This window comes from Corylus avellana, chromosome ca3, assembly GCF_901000735.1.
Source record: "Corylus avellana chromosome ca3, CavTom2PMs-1.0".
Lineage (NCBI taxonomy): Eukaryota > Viridiplantae > Streptophyta > Magnoliopsida > Fagales > Betulaceae > Corylus > Corylus avellana.
The window spans coordinates 9,994,862-10,010,706 of NC_081543.1; the positions used below are offsets into that span (position 1 = coordinate 9,994,862).

The 15,845-nt window shown below is 35.7% G+C and overlaps 2 protein-coding genes across 2 annotated transcripts; one reads left to right on the forward strand and one right to left on the reverse strand.

Moving 5' to 3' along the window:
- Positions 1-3,382: 3,382 nt before the first annotated feature.
- Positions 3,383-8,566, forward strand: LOC132174787 (putative glycerol-3-phosphate transporter 4). The gene is made up of 3 exons (XM_059586464.1): positions 3,383-4,818; positions 6,188-6,733; positions 8,346-8,566. Exons 1-3 carry the CDS (start codon positions 3,744-3,746, stop codon positions 8,381-8,383), a joined length of 1,659 nt encoding a protein of 552 aa, XP_059442447.1. The 5' UTR covers positions 3,383-3,743; the 3' UTR covers positions 8,384-8,566.
- A 2,698-nt stretch (positions 8,567-11,264) lies between these two features.
- Positions 11,265-13,557, reverse strand: LOC132174048 (glycine-rich protein 23-like). Its single transcript, XM_059585759.1, has 2 exons — positions 13,539-13,557; positions 11,265-11,873 (listed from the first exon to the last, which is right to left on the reverse strand). Exons 1-2 carry the CDS (start codon positions 13,555-13,557, stop codon positions 11,440-11,442), a joined length of 453 nt encoding a protein of 150 aa, XP_059441742.1. The 3' UTR covers positions 11,265-11,439.
- Between the last annotated feature and the right edge of the window lie 2,288 nt (positions 13,558-15,845).

Genomic DNA, 15,845 nt, shown 5'->3' on the forward strand with positions numbered 1-15,845 from the left:
GATCCAGCTGGGGCTACAAAGGAATTTTTAAATTGACAACCACATGTGGAGTTATCCATAGTTCTAAGCAAGAATCTTCAAGGTTGATGATGGGAAATGGACGGCCAATAATGAGTCTGAGCAAGTGTGTCCTTAGTGCTCTTTCATTTTTCTCTCAATGCATTCTTTCATACATTTTCTAAAGTCCCGCTTTGCACTGGCTTATCCACCCGACTTGCCGTACAAATTAAAATCTTTATTAACATATGCACACTCTTTCGTACATTCTCTTCTTGCATTTTCTAATTTTGAAGTATTAAATGAACCGTGATTTTCTTCTTCCTTGGGAGTATTAATTGAACCACGATTTCCTCCTTCCTTGGGAGTATCTTTTTTCTTTGGACGCTTCCCTTTAGATCTAGAATCACTATATGGAGAGAGGGAGATAATTGGAGGGGAAGGCAGAAAATGAGTGAGAGCGGGGGGATAATTGCGAGCGAGAGAGGAAAATGAAGGGTTGTGTGCTTGCATCACAACTTCAACAGAGATGGCCAACACCACCACTATCATCAACACAAGTCCTTTCATAACCTTTTTAGCCATAGCACCTGTTTCTCCTTTGATTTCTTTTTGTTGTTTTGTAATCTTGTATTAAACCACAATTTCTAGCATATGAACAAAAATTCAAGAGGCCAAATAGAGAAGCTATTACTTTACATGTATTTTATTTATTTATTTTTAATTTTTTGTCTTTTGGTTACGGTTAAAGTCAAGCAATTTACTTTTCAACTAGTTTTTTTGAGAGGCAACATTACCACCTAGGGTGTGAAAAGATAAGTTCTAATTTTTTTTTCTTTTTCTATTTAATTTTTCAGAAATGCACATAGGAAATGCAGGTGTTGTCTCTTCAATAATTATAATATAAAAAAACACATCGAGTTTTATGCGGAACAATGATTAATATTAGGATATATTAAAATATATGATATGGTAGGATACTTTATTGTGTTTATTTTTATATGATATCGTCTTTATTTTATTTCATGTAAGATTCTCGATGACTTAGCCCTAGTTTATATTCCAATAAGAGCTTATGACTAGGCCCTATAAAATATTGTAATAGTTTGCCTATTTAAAGGTCATTGTCTTACGAATAAAGGAAGCATAAAATTATTCCAAACCTTGTGTTTGAAAAGGTTTTAGGTTCCTTTCAATGAATCTAAAGGGTCTAAATTCCCTCAAAATCTAATAAATTATCCTGTTACGTGTATATGAAAGTATTCACGTAAAATCAATCCATATGGTTGCAACATATAGATGTTCTTGTCAAGTTGCCCATTTAAAAAGGCTATGTTGACGTCCATTTGACAAATCTCGTTATTGAGATTTTTTGAGTCATATCATTGTTTGACTAGGTTGATTTGATCCCTTTGAAATGATATTGATGTTGGGCAATTAAACTTAAATTCTTGGAGTCCAGTCTAATTTGTTAACCCGCTACACACGTTGCTAATGACACGTTACTAACCATTAGTGACGTGTCAAGCATGTTGACATGTCACTAATGGGCCGTTACCCGGGTGTGAAAATTTTCAAAATACTTTTTATTTTTTTAAGGGAAAATAAAAAAAAGAAAAAAATTGTAATGATTTCGGCGTTGATTAGGATTTAATGGAATTTGCAAAATACCAACACCTAAATCTTTGAATTATTATTACCATTATATATATATATATATATATATATGAGTAGTTGGGTTAACAGAAAAATACTATCAAAGGGTTAAGATTGAAAAAAAAAAAAAATTGTAAGATTGATACACTAAATTAAGAGTTTTTGAAGTTTAGATGAACAATTGGAAATGTAATACAGGTTCAAGTGAAGTTATCCAAAAACAACAAAATATATGATTTAATATTTCAAAGGAATTTTTAAATTGACAACCACATGGGGAGTGTCTTTATACTTTCATACAATACTATATCTATCATTCTAAGCATTCCCAACCGTTTTTTTGTCATTTTTCTTACATTTAAGGATTTAAACTACTTTTTGCTTGCCTATGTTAAAATACATTCCAATAACTTTCTTTAATAATTTCCTATATCATTAAAATATTTATTTATTTTTATTTTATTATATATATATATATATATATATATATATATGAGAGGAGAGATGAGAGAGAATTGTGAGACATGAGAGGAGAGAAGAGAGAGAATCATTTTTTCTTTTTAATAATCATAAGGATTGCAATCGTGGAACCCAAAGGATTGGGTTCTACTATAGCAATCCTAATATTTAGGGTTTATTTAGAGAGTTTGCTATGAAACATTTTTTTTCAATTTTTTGGACATATTCTCTAAACTTAGAGAAACATGCCCCCTTATAGGGAGCCTATTGAAAATGCTCTAAGCAAGAAACTTCAAGGGTCTGCGTCTACTTTAACGTTGATGATGCCCATCTCGAAATAACTCATCTTGTGATGGCTCTATAATTTTCAAAGAAAAATAAAATAAAGTTAAAAATTAAAATAAAAGTAAGAGATAAATATAAAAAAAAAGTCCTCTCAACTAACTTCTCTTTTTAAAAAAGATACATAAAGTTTAAAGTGTGCTAAAGTCGTACATCAAACTATCAAAGTCCGCCAAGAAAAATATTGTTTTTATTATATTCTTATAATACTCTTATTCTCTTAAAAGCTAAAATAAAAAACTAAAATAAACTATTTTTTAAACAAAAAAAAAAAAAAAAACTCAAATTTTGTTAGATGTCACGTTAACGCTAATAAAATGATGACACGTATCACTCTTAATAAAAACAATATAAATATATAAAACTAAAAAAAGACAAAAACAAATTAATTTTCTAAAAATATATATATACATCTTTCCCTTTTTTTAGGAAAAAAAAAATTGATTTTTTAGTTTTTTATTTTATTAATGTTTTAATTCAGTTTTTAAGATAATAAGAGTATTATAGAAATATAATAAAAAAAAAATGACATTTTTGATACATTTTGATAATTTAATGTACCACTTTAGTACACTTTAAACTTAATTGAGCTATTTAAAAAAGCCTAGGGAGTTTTTTATATTTTTTCCTAAAGTAATAGAGTGGAAGAAAGAAAGAGAAGAGCTGGGAATTCTTACGCATTCAATATCTTAAAACTAAACCCTCCGCCGGTGAGCGGTTATGGACAGTCGGTTACTCAAACCGCCCTCCGCCGAGGGCAACTCCGTTTACAGAAACAGAAAGTCACTGTTAGTAGGGCCGTTCTTTGCTGTTTCCCATGCGTGACTCATACTTTGGAACCCCACCTGAAATCGCGCCACGTGCTAAAACGCTGGAGATCTTCTATAGTGGGCCTAGTGGCAATTTCTAGTTTCAGGCTAGCGTGGCGCCTAATCAACTATACCAAAAAAACGTTCAAATCTCCACGCTTCGCCACGTCGACTCCCCGCTCTGTCCATCTTCTCTGTCTCTCCTCCGTCTTGCTCGCTTTCCCTCTCATCCCTCTCTCAATTCGGTCACAGTTTCCTCACCAATCTGATCCATCAAACTGAGTAAGGTCACTTTCTTCAATTCAGTTTTCTGGGATGCTTTTTTTTATCCTATTGTTCTTGTAAGATTTGTCAGCGATTTCCCATATCAGTTTTTGGCAAATATTTACGGAATCAATCTCTTTCCTGTTATTTAATTTGATTTACTTGAATGGGCTATGTTGGTTTACGTTGATTATGAATGTTCTATGAGAGTTGTGGATGATTGATGAGGTATTTCAGTTTTTCTGGGCTGAATTTTGCTTGATAGTAAAGATGTCTCGGAATTCTGACACAACGAGGCGAATCCCACCTGGAATTTTGCTCATAAGAAGAATTAGAGGTAGGGATTGGAGCCTTGCTACCTATAGATATGTGGTTTTGTTTGTTACCTTCATTGCATATGCTTGTTATCATGCTTCTCGAAAACCCACTAGCATAGTTAAGAGTGTGTTGTGTCCTGACCCCAATAGGCCCTTGGGGCGGTACCCTTGGCCGATTGGCAATGCGTTCATGAAGGAGAACTTTATGGAAAATGACATAAACATGGGTTGGCCTCCATTTAATGGACCGGATGGGACGTCAAAATTGGGGGAGATTGATGTTGCATTTCTAGCTTGTTACGCTTTGGGAATGTATGCTGCCGGGCATTTGGGCGATACTTTGGACCTCCGGCTGTTTTTAACGACTGGGATGATTGGGAGCGGAATTTTTATTGGGTTATTCGGTATGGGATATTTTTGGAATGTGCATGTCTTTTGGTATTTTCTTGTAATGCAAATGGTTGCCGGATTGTTTCAAGCAACAGGTTGGCCTTCGGTTGTTGCTGTTATTGGTGGTTGGTTTGGGAAGAGAAAGAGGGGTTTGATAATGGGTATTTGGAATGCCCATACTTCTGTTGGGAATATTAGTGGGTCTCTTCTTGCTGCTGCCGTCTTGGAATATGGGTGGGGCTGGTCTTTTATAGTTCCAGGTGCATTTATTGTAATGGGAGGTTTAATGGTATACTTGTTCTTAGCTGCTTACCCTGAGGATGTTGGATTTACCAGCTCACATGGTTCAGTTTCGAATGTAGAGGTAGTTCCTAATGACCAAGAAGCTCATATAAGAAAAGAAAATGTGGAGGCAGGGGAAATGAATGTTGTGTCTAAACATGGGTCAGTGAGTAGGAGAAGCATCGGGCTACTTCAAGCTTGTTTGATACCAGGAGTGATACCGTTTGCATTGTGCCTTTTCTTCGCAAAGCTGGTGGCCTACACGTTTCTCTACTGGTTACCATTTTATCTAAGTCAGACAGGTATATTCTGCGCTCCTAGTTTTAGCTTTTACATTGATTGCTATATAATAGTCAAACTAATGTAACTCATAAGCTTGTAAGATTTTAGGTTGCTATTTGGTTTGTCAGATAGCTTCTGATTTTTGTTAATGGTATGTGTATGTTGTTTTGAACTTTGAGTAACAATATCAGAGGAGATTTCAAGTATTTGTGGATAGTTAGGAATAATGAAGTACTGTCGACACAAAGGAGGTTGAAAGTAAAGCAGGTTTTAATTTGTTTGGGGACCAGCGTAATATTTTTTTATGCACTCCCAAATAAACTTCTCTATCAGAGTTGAATCCTTTAGTTTCATTTATGAAAGAAGGATAAACATATAAATGTTAATCAGTGGTTGTCAATTGATTAGATGAGTTATATTTTCCGTTAACACTAGTAACTAAGAGGAGTGGGCATAAGTTTTATATTATCAGAAAAAAATAAGAAAGAAAAGAAGTTGATATAGCTCCAGTATCTTGTCTCCATCCTTCTGCACCTCTATGGTTGCATTTATTTATAGCTAATCCCATATGTTTTTGGTTCATGGCTGTTCTTTTCAACAAAAAATTCTAGAGTAAAGAGCTGTTTTACATTGATTCTTGTGTTGTGTTCTTCATCTAAGTATTAATTTAAATGTATTCCGAAGGGAAAGCTTTTACAACTACTTTTTTTATTAATTAATAAAATGTTTACACCTTCTTTTACTATTTGAGATATTTTTAATAGTTTGTTTCTGGATTTGTTTTATCCAATTAGATAGGTTGACTGATCAATGATGCAAACATGCTCATGATGTTCATTTGAATACCTGTCACCTAATGATTGAGGCTGCAGGGCACAAGTTGGTGTTTCAAGAACACTGTGTTGCCACATTGCTGAGCCTCTTCCTAACAAGATTACTGAAAAAAAATGGATTTATTCTGATCAGACAATGATTTACTGGCTATAAAATGTCATCTTTTTGGTGGTTTTATTGTCCCAAATTCATGGTAGCTCTCCAAGGAGTTCATTTTCTGATAAAGACCATTACCATGAGGGCTATCAAGTAATTGTGCTAATTCCTTGTGCATTGTGTCTGTTTGTGATGAACATCCATTAAAATTTATAAAATGGAATTTAAAATTGCTCACAATTTATTATATTCATTAAAATTATTGCTATCAGCAGTTGGATACTTATGTAGTCAATGTTGTTGAGTTTGCGAGGATGACTTCTCCTTTATAGACTCGTACCTGTTACTTGGTTACATTCTTTAATGATTTCATGAAGCCATATCCTGTTTCAGGTCTCTCTTTAATCACTTTGTGCATCTGCTAATGTTCCAATCTTCTTCTATTCTTTGATTTGGCAGAAATTGGTGGAGAGTATGTTTCTGTGAAATCTGCTGGAAATCTATCTACCTTCTTTGATGTAGGGGGCATTGTTGGTGGAATCCTTGCTGGTTATGTATCTGATAAACTTAATGCACGGGCTACTACAGCTGCCTGCTTCATGTATGCTGCAATTCCTTCAATGCTATTATATCGCACGTATGGATATATCTCACAGACTGTCAACATTGTACTTATGATGATTGCTGGCTTGTTTATAAATGGGCCCTATGCACTCATTACTACCGCAGTTTCTGCGGACCTAGGCACACACAGTTCTCTTAGAGGGGATTCTCGAGCGCTGGCAACAGTGACTGCCATAATTGATGGTACTGGATCAGTCGGTGCGGCTCTTGGCCCTCTTATTACTGGTTTCATATCCACAAAGGGATGGGATGCAGTTTTTGTGATGCTGATGATTGGTGCTCTTGTTGCTGGGCTTCTTTTGTCACGTTTGATTGTAGCTGAAATTACTGAGAAAACTTGCAAACCAATGTCTCAATCCAGCAACCAGCAAAGTCTTGGAGGTATTATTCTTCTCTTCTTTCTTTTCCTTTCTTTTATCACTTTTTAGCTACCAACAGAACGTATAAATGTAGCATATCAGTTAATAGTAAGCAATTGAGGCCTGTGTTCCATCTTCATTCAGAAACTTTGGTTATTCAATGTAGCGATTTAGCTTTCTGTAAATAGATGGTTAGTGAAATACTTATTTTCTGTACTAGCATGAGTATAATTACTTGATCGATTAATACATATACACTAGTAGTAAGAGTTCTTATTGAGCCTAAAATAAAAACTAAGAGATGCATTTATAAATTTTTGGCATTTTTTGAAGAATCAAAAGGGAACGTTCCAGGTAGAAAATTCATGATCATCACCTTTTGATGTATAGACTATATACTCAAGTCTTCTTGCATTGTTTATAGGTGTCCTTTAGCACGTGAATATTTGTTATTCTCTTTACTTTAAACACATTACTTCTTGTGAGTTTCTAAAAATGCCTTTTAACTTTCATGATTGTAATCAATAGATTCAGGTATTCTCTCTTAGTGGCTTGAAACTGGAAATTGAAATCAAGGCAATGTATGGTAATGGTTTCAAAGAGTATTTTAGGTGTAAGGACTGGCTTATTATTTATAAAGACTACAAAACAAAAAGAGAGAGGTGACTATACAGCCACCCCCCACGGAGGAGAGGGATGGCTACACAACCACTTTTTTTTTTTTTTTTTTTTTTTTTTAAAAAAAAAAAACAGTAAGTATGAAGTCAACTCCGCACATGTTTGTGTTTTCTCAAAATAAGCATGTTTAGTACTTTTTTCTTAAAACACAACATTTTCCAAAAAGCTTCACTAAACAATTTTCTCAAGTGGACCTCACATATGGACCCCACCAAAAACACTTCCAAACTCTATATCTCATCAAAAACTTTCTCAAATTAAAACACAAAAAACACTTTTCAAAACCATTAACAAACATACCATTTCGTGTCAGTTGTGCATCCATGGGTGACTTTGATGGGAGTTTCGACTACTTATGGGAGTTGAATTGTTAGTAGCACAAGTATTGTACATGAAAATGATAATATTGCTTACAAGTTACAACTGAGCCGCTCCCGAGAAATTTCTGACATTATGATTTTGGCTTGACAAGGATGTTGTATGGTGTCTGCTTCAGTCTATAGTAATGGGTCGTTAAAACTCCATTCTTCTCCTTGTAACTGCCAAAGAAAGAGAAAAGCAAATTGTATTTTTGTAGTGTATTTTCAGAACTATTTTAATGGTAGAAAAGGTTATTCTTTTGATGTCTGTTGTTTATCTCCTTCTGAAATGAGTAAAACCTGTATAATAATTAACAGACATATTGCTTCTTCCAATTATAGAGGGGCAAACATTACGTTTTGCTTCTGACTTTTATTTCAAAATCACCAATTAAGAGGACAAGTGCTTTTTTTGCATTCACTGAATTTTGGTTTTCTCATTTCACTCATGTGGGCAGCTGATCTTTATTTCCCTTCCAGAAGTTATTTCTAATCTTCTCTGCAGCAATATCTATCCTCCCTGAAATCTGGAATTTTGAACCTTTTTTTCTACCATTAAAATAGTTTTGGACTTACATGTGATCTCTTCTTTTGCAGCTCATGTGACCCAACCTCTTCTCAGTGATAGAAGGTGATAGTGAGGTATGATTTCAAGAAGCTTCATGTTGAAAAAATTAAAGAAAAAGGCTCAACATGCAATTGATATTGTGTGTTCTTTGATTTCAAGAAGCATTTGTATTTCTGAAAATAATGGCTTTGTTTGTTACTTGTAGCACTTGTTCATTGTCTTAATATACCAAGCAATACTTATGTGCGTAGCATCTTGTCAAGCTCTATTCAGCACAACTGTTGGGAAAAAAGAAAAAAAGAAAAAATAGAGAGGAATTAAAAGATCTTTAAAAACGAAATGAAGCATGGGAATAATCTTTATGATTGAGAGCAGAAGCAGGAAATATGAACTTTCATATATATATATATATACACACACACCCACACACACATATAAGACTGTCTACATAGCTACTCAAGGGAGGTCATCGCCATCCTAGTCCTCGGCCTCGGCCTCCACTATACAGGACTACCAAAAGTGAGTCTTCAGCCCTGCTACTTTAGTGGAGGATATGGCTAGTCCAAGCATCAATGTCATATGGCCAGATCATCGGATCATGGGAAGTAGTATTTGCAAACATAATTTATAGGTGAAAAGATGAGTTTCACAACTTAGTAAGCAAACACAAAGATATCAAAGAAAGAGAATACCTTAAGTTAGGATGGGGTGTAAAATTCTTGTTTTACAGCATCCAATAGAAACATCATTTAAAAGGCCAAAATACAATGAGCATGAAAACGGCAGATCTTATGAGCAAAAGAAAACTTGGGCAACTAAAGAGACTTTTTCCTTTCAAGATCCAGGAACACTGCCTCCTCCGCCAGAATCCGACCAATGCTACCGGATCTTATGGTTTTGTGTTTTTCGTTTTTCTGATTTTTAGTAGAGCAACCACACCACGAGTAGCCAAGGCCAAGAGCTAAAGATGTGGTACGGATGGGTCTTCAGTGACACAGGAGGTCCATCAGAGATTTGAGAGGAGGCTTTTGACGGCGAAACTCTATAGCTAGCGGTGCTTCCCAGTGAAGTTGCCAAATTTTGTGTCAATTTGGCCAAAAATGGTGAGGTTCTAAGACCGGGCTAGTGATGGTTCACGACTGTGGGTGGCAACTCCATACTGGCTATGCTTCTAGGTGGAGCGGCCAGATCTATGCTGGTTTGGCCAAGAATGATGGCGTTCTAGGCTTGGGCTGGTGATGGTTCATGGTTGTGGGTAACAATTTTGTGGTGGTTACAAGCAGTGATGGATTGTGGGTCGGGGGTGGTTGTTTTCTGGGTCGGGGTGGTTGTTTTAGGGTCGGGATGGTTGTTTTGTGGTGAGATTGAGCTGGGTTGGCATTGGTTGTTTTTTGGGTCGGGCTTGGGTGGGTGTAGTGGTTCTGTTCGTGGGTGGCATGTGTACTCGGCAGCGTCTTTCGGCGAAATTCGGCGGCAAGTGGAGCTGAGGCGGTGGTGGCTTTTTTTAGGGCCGGTGGGGCTTTTTCTTATCAGTCTTTTTTTTTAAAAAAAAATTGTTATTGCATTTAATATTTTTAAATGATGTATCAACCTTTCACCGGATGCTGTAAAACCTTACTTTTACAATTCATTCTGATAGTAAGAGCTAAGAAATAAGTGAAAATAATTAAATGGAAGGGAAAGAATATGTGTCATGATCATGTTTAATAATATCCAAGTATAATCATAGAAAAATTAGCAAGATAATACTTACATGCATACGATCGATCAAACAATAGAGTAAGTGCATGCAAATAATCAAAGCATTTTAATTTAAACCATCTGAAAAAAAAAAAAAAAAAACTTAAAACCTCTTTCCATTTAAAAAAAAATTATTTTCCCTGTTAATGCCTTTGAGCATTTTCGCATTTCTTGAATTTAGAGCAGCGTAAATTGACTTGTCCCGAAGCACCGTCTTGAGCTCAATCTTGTGACCGCAAGAGCGGTCTACGAGAAATTCATGAAAGAAAGTACCTTGATGCTTCTCTAAATCATATAAAAAAATTAAAAATAAGAAGAAAAAAAATTAAAAAAATGGTGGGACAATAAGCTTGTACGACAGGACATCATACTATCTTATCCCAGGACCTTGACTTTAAGAGAGATGGAGGTGAATGAGTATGTTGGAAATGGCCAATAAGAAACTTGGAAAAATGAGCACCACAAAACTTTTCTAGCTAGGCCTCCCCAGTCCCCTGTCTGTCTCTGTCTTTATTCTTTGGACATAAATTATTTGTCCACTACTGGAGGCATAGGAGTTTCGTGCCTCTAAAGTTGGAATTATGTGTTCATCTATCATTGACAAATCAATAATTTAGGTAGATGACAAAAATTACTATATCTTTTAGAGTATTCATTAATTAACTCAATCAATGTGGCACCTAATCTCTGTATCCAATCAACATGTGGGGTGAAATTTCCCCCACCCTTTTTATTCTGAATTTCTTCTTATTCTATGTAATGGAAACTCTCATGATTTCTAACCTTTTTAAAGTCATAGTCTCTTAAAGCCATTTAATTATAATGGGTCAACAAATTATTGGTTAATTATATGAGGGATGAGGGAATTGGGGAGATGGGATTATTTTTAGAAAGAAAAATATAAAATTAATTAATGTGGTTTTATCCATTTGTAATTAACTCTCTTGGGAGTATAAAAAAGGGTTGGATTTAAAAAAAAAGTGTGGAATTTTTTTTTTAAAAAAAACAAAAAAGACTAATAAGAAAAAACCCAAAATGTGATTTCTAGCATTAATCTTTTTCGATTAACTTAACTAACAATATGCCCTTTCTACGTGTCAACCACTGTGTTGATTGCATGAAATCTCCTTGCACTCAGCTGTAAACATAGGCAGATATATTCTCCAAACCCTCCTTTCATTTCCTCTATATATGAACCTCACACCACTCTGCCCTATTCCTCGTGAATCTCTCTCTCTCTCTCTCTAGCTCATTCCAACCGTATTTTCTTCAGTTCAGTCTAGCACCTCATTCGCACGTGCTAGCTAGAGCCATGGCTCTCCCACGTGCCATGCTCATCATCATGCTAACCATGTCACTCACCTTCATAACATCCTCCATTGCTCAAGCTCCATCGTCGGCACCCACCACTTCCACTGCTACTCCACCGACCACCACCGCTACTCCGCCAACCACCACCGCTACTCCGCCAACAAGCACTGCAACTCCTCCAACCACCACCGCTACTCCACCGACAAGCAGTGTAACTCCTCCAACCAGCTCTGCTACCCCACCAACTGTTTCCACACCTCCCCCGGCTTCCACTCCGGTTTCATCACCCCCACCGATGACGGCCAGCCCTCCGGCGTTGAGCCCAGAAAGCCCAAGCCCATCTACTACAAGCCCACCATCTTCAATCCCCGCGCCAGAAGAGTCACCGATGTCATCGCCTCCGGCTCCTTCAGGCCCAACAACGTCCCCATCACCATCAGGAGGAACGCCACCGCCACCGGCAAATTCTCCGGCCCCCTCAACAGCAGATAACAGTACTGCTTTTGCTCATGGAAGCAGCATGGCCTTGCTAGCATTGTTGGGAGGGATTGTACTCCTTGCTTAGATTCATGTAGATTATGATACTAATTATCTGTGTATTCCTTTTTTTTTTTTCTCATTTTTTTCTGCTTTCTTTTTCTTTCTCGTGGATTATTCTTGGGGAGCTGATCTATTTGTGATTTTAGGAAGGGATCTAGGAGATTACAGCTCTTTTGTAGCATTTTGAGTTAGCTGAATAAGAGGGACTTTGTCACTCCCGTCTGTTTTTCAAGGGTTACATATTTCATGGTATTTTTCAACAAACAGAGACCCACATTGTCAGCTTCGTTTAATGTTATTCTTTTCTTTCTTTTTTTAATGATATATATGGGGCTTCGACCTGACCAGATCTCGAACACAATGTAAAACGCGGTAAAGTTTAAGCTTTTGTCCGCAGGTGTGACATCAAAGAATTGTTTACGAGTCAAACTTTATATCTAATGCTTTTTTCAAGAGTGAGTTTTGATTATTTTGAGTAAAAAATTTCAAATAAGTGCTTTTAAAATTTTTTATCAAACATGCCAACTTTTGTTTAGCATAATTTTTTAAATACTAAAAATACTTTTTAAGTTCTCTTATCGATTTCAAACCCGCTCTAAGATAAAGCAAATTACAACAGGAGCCAATAACCCATTGGTATAACTAATTCAAATATGCTTTTTGTTAAAAAAAAAAAAAAAAAAAAAAAACTTAACTCCAAAATGGCACTACAATTTTCTTAATTTCCACGTTTTCAACACCTTTTATATATACATACATAGGGAAAAGTAATGATAAAGGTCTTTATTAATGCATTTAATTTTTTCCCCTCAAAAGAAAGGTAGTTGGCCGGCTGCTTCAAGGGGTAGATGGGCGGCTGATGAATGGGTGTAAATGGTGGTGGGGAAAGAATGGGGGAGGAAAAGGTTAGGTGAGATAGCTGTTAAGACAGCGAATTATATATGTGGAAGAGAAAGGGGAGGGTGAAGTGAAATGCTTTAATTTGGAGATGGGAAGCGTCTTTTGGCCTTTTTTGAGCGCGGGGTAAAAATGAAGGAGAAAGGGGCATTTTCTGTGGTGGCATGGAGCATATATATATATATATATAATTAAGGAGCTCTGTGGGGCTCGTGACAAATCAACACGAGTGTAGGAAAGTGATGTGCACATGGTTTCTTAGGCCCACGAAGATGAGTAGAGAGAGAGAGAATTTTGTGTGTAAGAAATATTCTCATGCCAATAAATTAGGATAAAATTTGCTCAAACTAATCTATTAAGTGACAAGTGTGATCTCACATTCATTTTATATTTGAAGGATATTTTTGTCTTTTTACTTTTTATGAGACAAAAATACCCCCAAAAATATAACTAATTTTATATTATTCAGTTCAAATGGACTGGAGAAGATCTTAATTCTTAATTTAGGAATCCAAATATTAATTTTTTAAAATCCTAAAAATATTGAATGACACTTGTCCATATTAGAATAGGATGAAAGAAATTTTCTCGAAACTCATTTGGAGAAAATTTGTGTCCAATAAATTGTGAGAGATAGAGTGATCAACGTCACTCAATTCCCAGAAATTTATAGCTGGCAATGCATTAATTAAACCTCCATGACATTGGTGAGACGCATCATGATCAAGATATACATGTATCATCAACCACCATGTTATTATGTCCCAAAGTTTGGCAACCATGCATTCTCTCTTATAATTTACTTTCTAAGATCCGAATAATAAAACAAAATGCTCTCATAATGAGTAATGTTATTTATTAGACTGTTATACGATTGTTATACAATTTGAGTAATGTGGCAATAAAAAAAATTAATGATATATATATATATATATATTTTATAAGTGTTGATCCAAAAGTTGATTTTTACTAGTATGTCATCAAATTGTATAACAGTTGTATAAGAGTGGATTGTATAATAGTTGTATAAGAGTTTACTAATAGCATTACTCTTTTGTAATGAGTAATGTTATTTAGTAGACTGCTATATTACCGTCATATAATTGGGCTGACGTGATAGTAAAAATTAACTCTTATTTATTTTTATTTTTTAGCAAGTATTAATTCAAATATTGATTTTCACTACCATATCATTAGTACTCTCGTATGAAGGTATATGTACTAAATAGCCAACTTTCTTATTAATGACTATAGATACAATGTTTAATAATAATAATCCATATTAGTTCAACTAAGATGACATATCTAATCGTTACATCCCTATCTTTTAAAAAAAATTAAAAATTAACGAAGGAAAATAGACATGATATTACAAGAATGTGCAAATAGCTTTTCCAATAACCAAAGGGTCTTTAAAAAAAAAAAAAAAAACAAAACAAAAAATCAATGAGTATAAAATGTAATGAAAAGACTTTTCCTTTTTTTTTTTTTTTTTTTGGCCTAGGTCATATTCTATCCTGGGATTGGCTGTTGCGCCGCATTAATTGTGTAAAAAGACAGATTCTCATATAATTCTATCTTGAGATTGGCTGTTGCGATGCATTAATTGTGTAAAAAGACAGATTCTCATATAATTTCCAAGGTGTCGTTTCAACAAAGTGTCACACAGAAGAAGCATTGGATTCCTTTGAAAGAGGTGGACAAGTAAGATCAATAATTAGGCCTACTCTTCTTAAACTGTACCTGATTTGCAATCCCAATTGTCCACTTGCTGATAATCTCTCCCTCTTCCTAATTTAGGACACTTAATTTACAACAAATTGTACTATTTTTGGTGATTAATTTCAATTACTTGTCACTCCATGGGTCCTAACCTAGCTAGCGCCAAAACCCACATGTTGTAGTGACCATGGTCTTGGTGGAATAGGCAACACTTTTGCTGGCATTGGGACTTTGCAGGGGACTTCATTTTTCCTGGCCAGTTCAAGCTTGGGTTGTCCTTTGGAATTGGTTTGGTGGGGTGGTGGGGTGGAGGATCTACCGCATTCATGAACTATTTTTCTTTGTCTATAAATTCTTGAAGGGAAGACAAAGTTTTTGAAGTGAGTTCCGCCATATAAATGAGCTTTGAGGTGTCTACGTGTTGGGAGAGCTGCAGGATGTGAGCTTCAAAGGCAATGAGACGCTGCTCGTGAGAGGTACCCGCGTCGGGTGGGTTGGAGGTACTGCCAACGTTGTTGCGAAGACTTTTGGATCGAGTGTACGGCATTTGGTCTTTTGTCAAGGAACTATATATTGTCGTTTCCACAAACACCGCTAAATTGTTACAATAGTTTCATAGGATGAAGTAACGGTTCGAGGTATCTGTAAAGAGGAGAGAAGATAAGATAAGAGTTTGTCGGAACAAGCCGGTGGGAGATAGCTCTGATGCTTAAGTGAGTATAATTGTAGAGAATGGCATTGGTAGAGAGTAAGAGAGGGAGAGAGAGAGAATCCGAGAGGAGACGAAAAGTCTCATTTTTACCTACTTTCCATTGCCTTTTATAGTTAGTTTGTCGTAACCACCAGCATGTGGCACAATCTGATTGGAGGCTTTCCTATTTTGTTGTTCCCTAGCCCTAGGCCCTATGACCCCTGCAAACCACCATTTCTTATTGGCAACGTGGGGACTAAAGCTGACGTCCTCAGAGCATTTACAATGAACTCTTCAAATAAAAGTTAAATATGAGAAGAAAAAAAAAAACTTTATTAAATTTGAAGAGTTATTTTTAAAAGGAACCAAACATCAAATTCTTTATTCATGTCTCTACTTCAATTAAATAATAATTTAAACCAGTATATAATAAGCTTAAATGGACAGCTGAGGGTCCCCCCCTCCTCTCTTTCCCCTTCTCTTTCCTTGATCTGTTCCCCCCTCCCTTCCCCATTTTCCTTCCCCCCCTCTCTTTCCCGATCTGTGTGTGTGTTTTTTTTTTTTTTTTTTTGTGTTTGTTTTTGGATTTCGTTTTCTTTTCCCTGTTGTTGTTCCTGGTTTGCTTGTT

Coding starts and splice junctions, on each gene's coding strand:
- LOC132174787 (XM_059586464.1), top strand. CDS start 3,744: ATGATTGATGAGGTATTTCAGTTTTTCTGGGCTGAATTTTGCTTGATA. Junction 4,819..6,187: donor ATTTTATCTAAGTCAGACAG/GTATATTCTGCG, acceptor TTGATTTGGCAG/AAATTGGTGGAGAGTATGTT. Junction 6,734..8,345: donor CAACCAGCAAAGTCTTGGAG/GTATTATTCTTC, acceptor CTTCTTTTGCAG/CTCATGTGACCCAACCTCTT.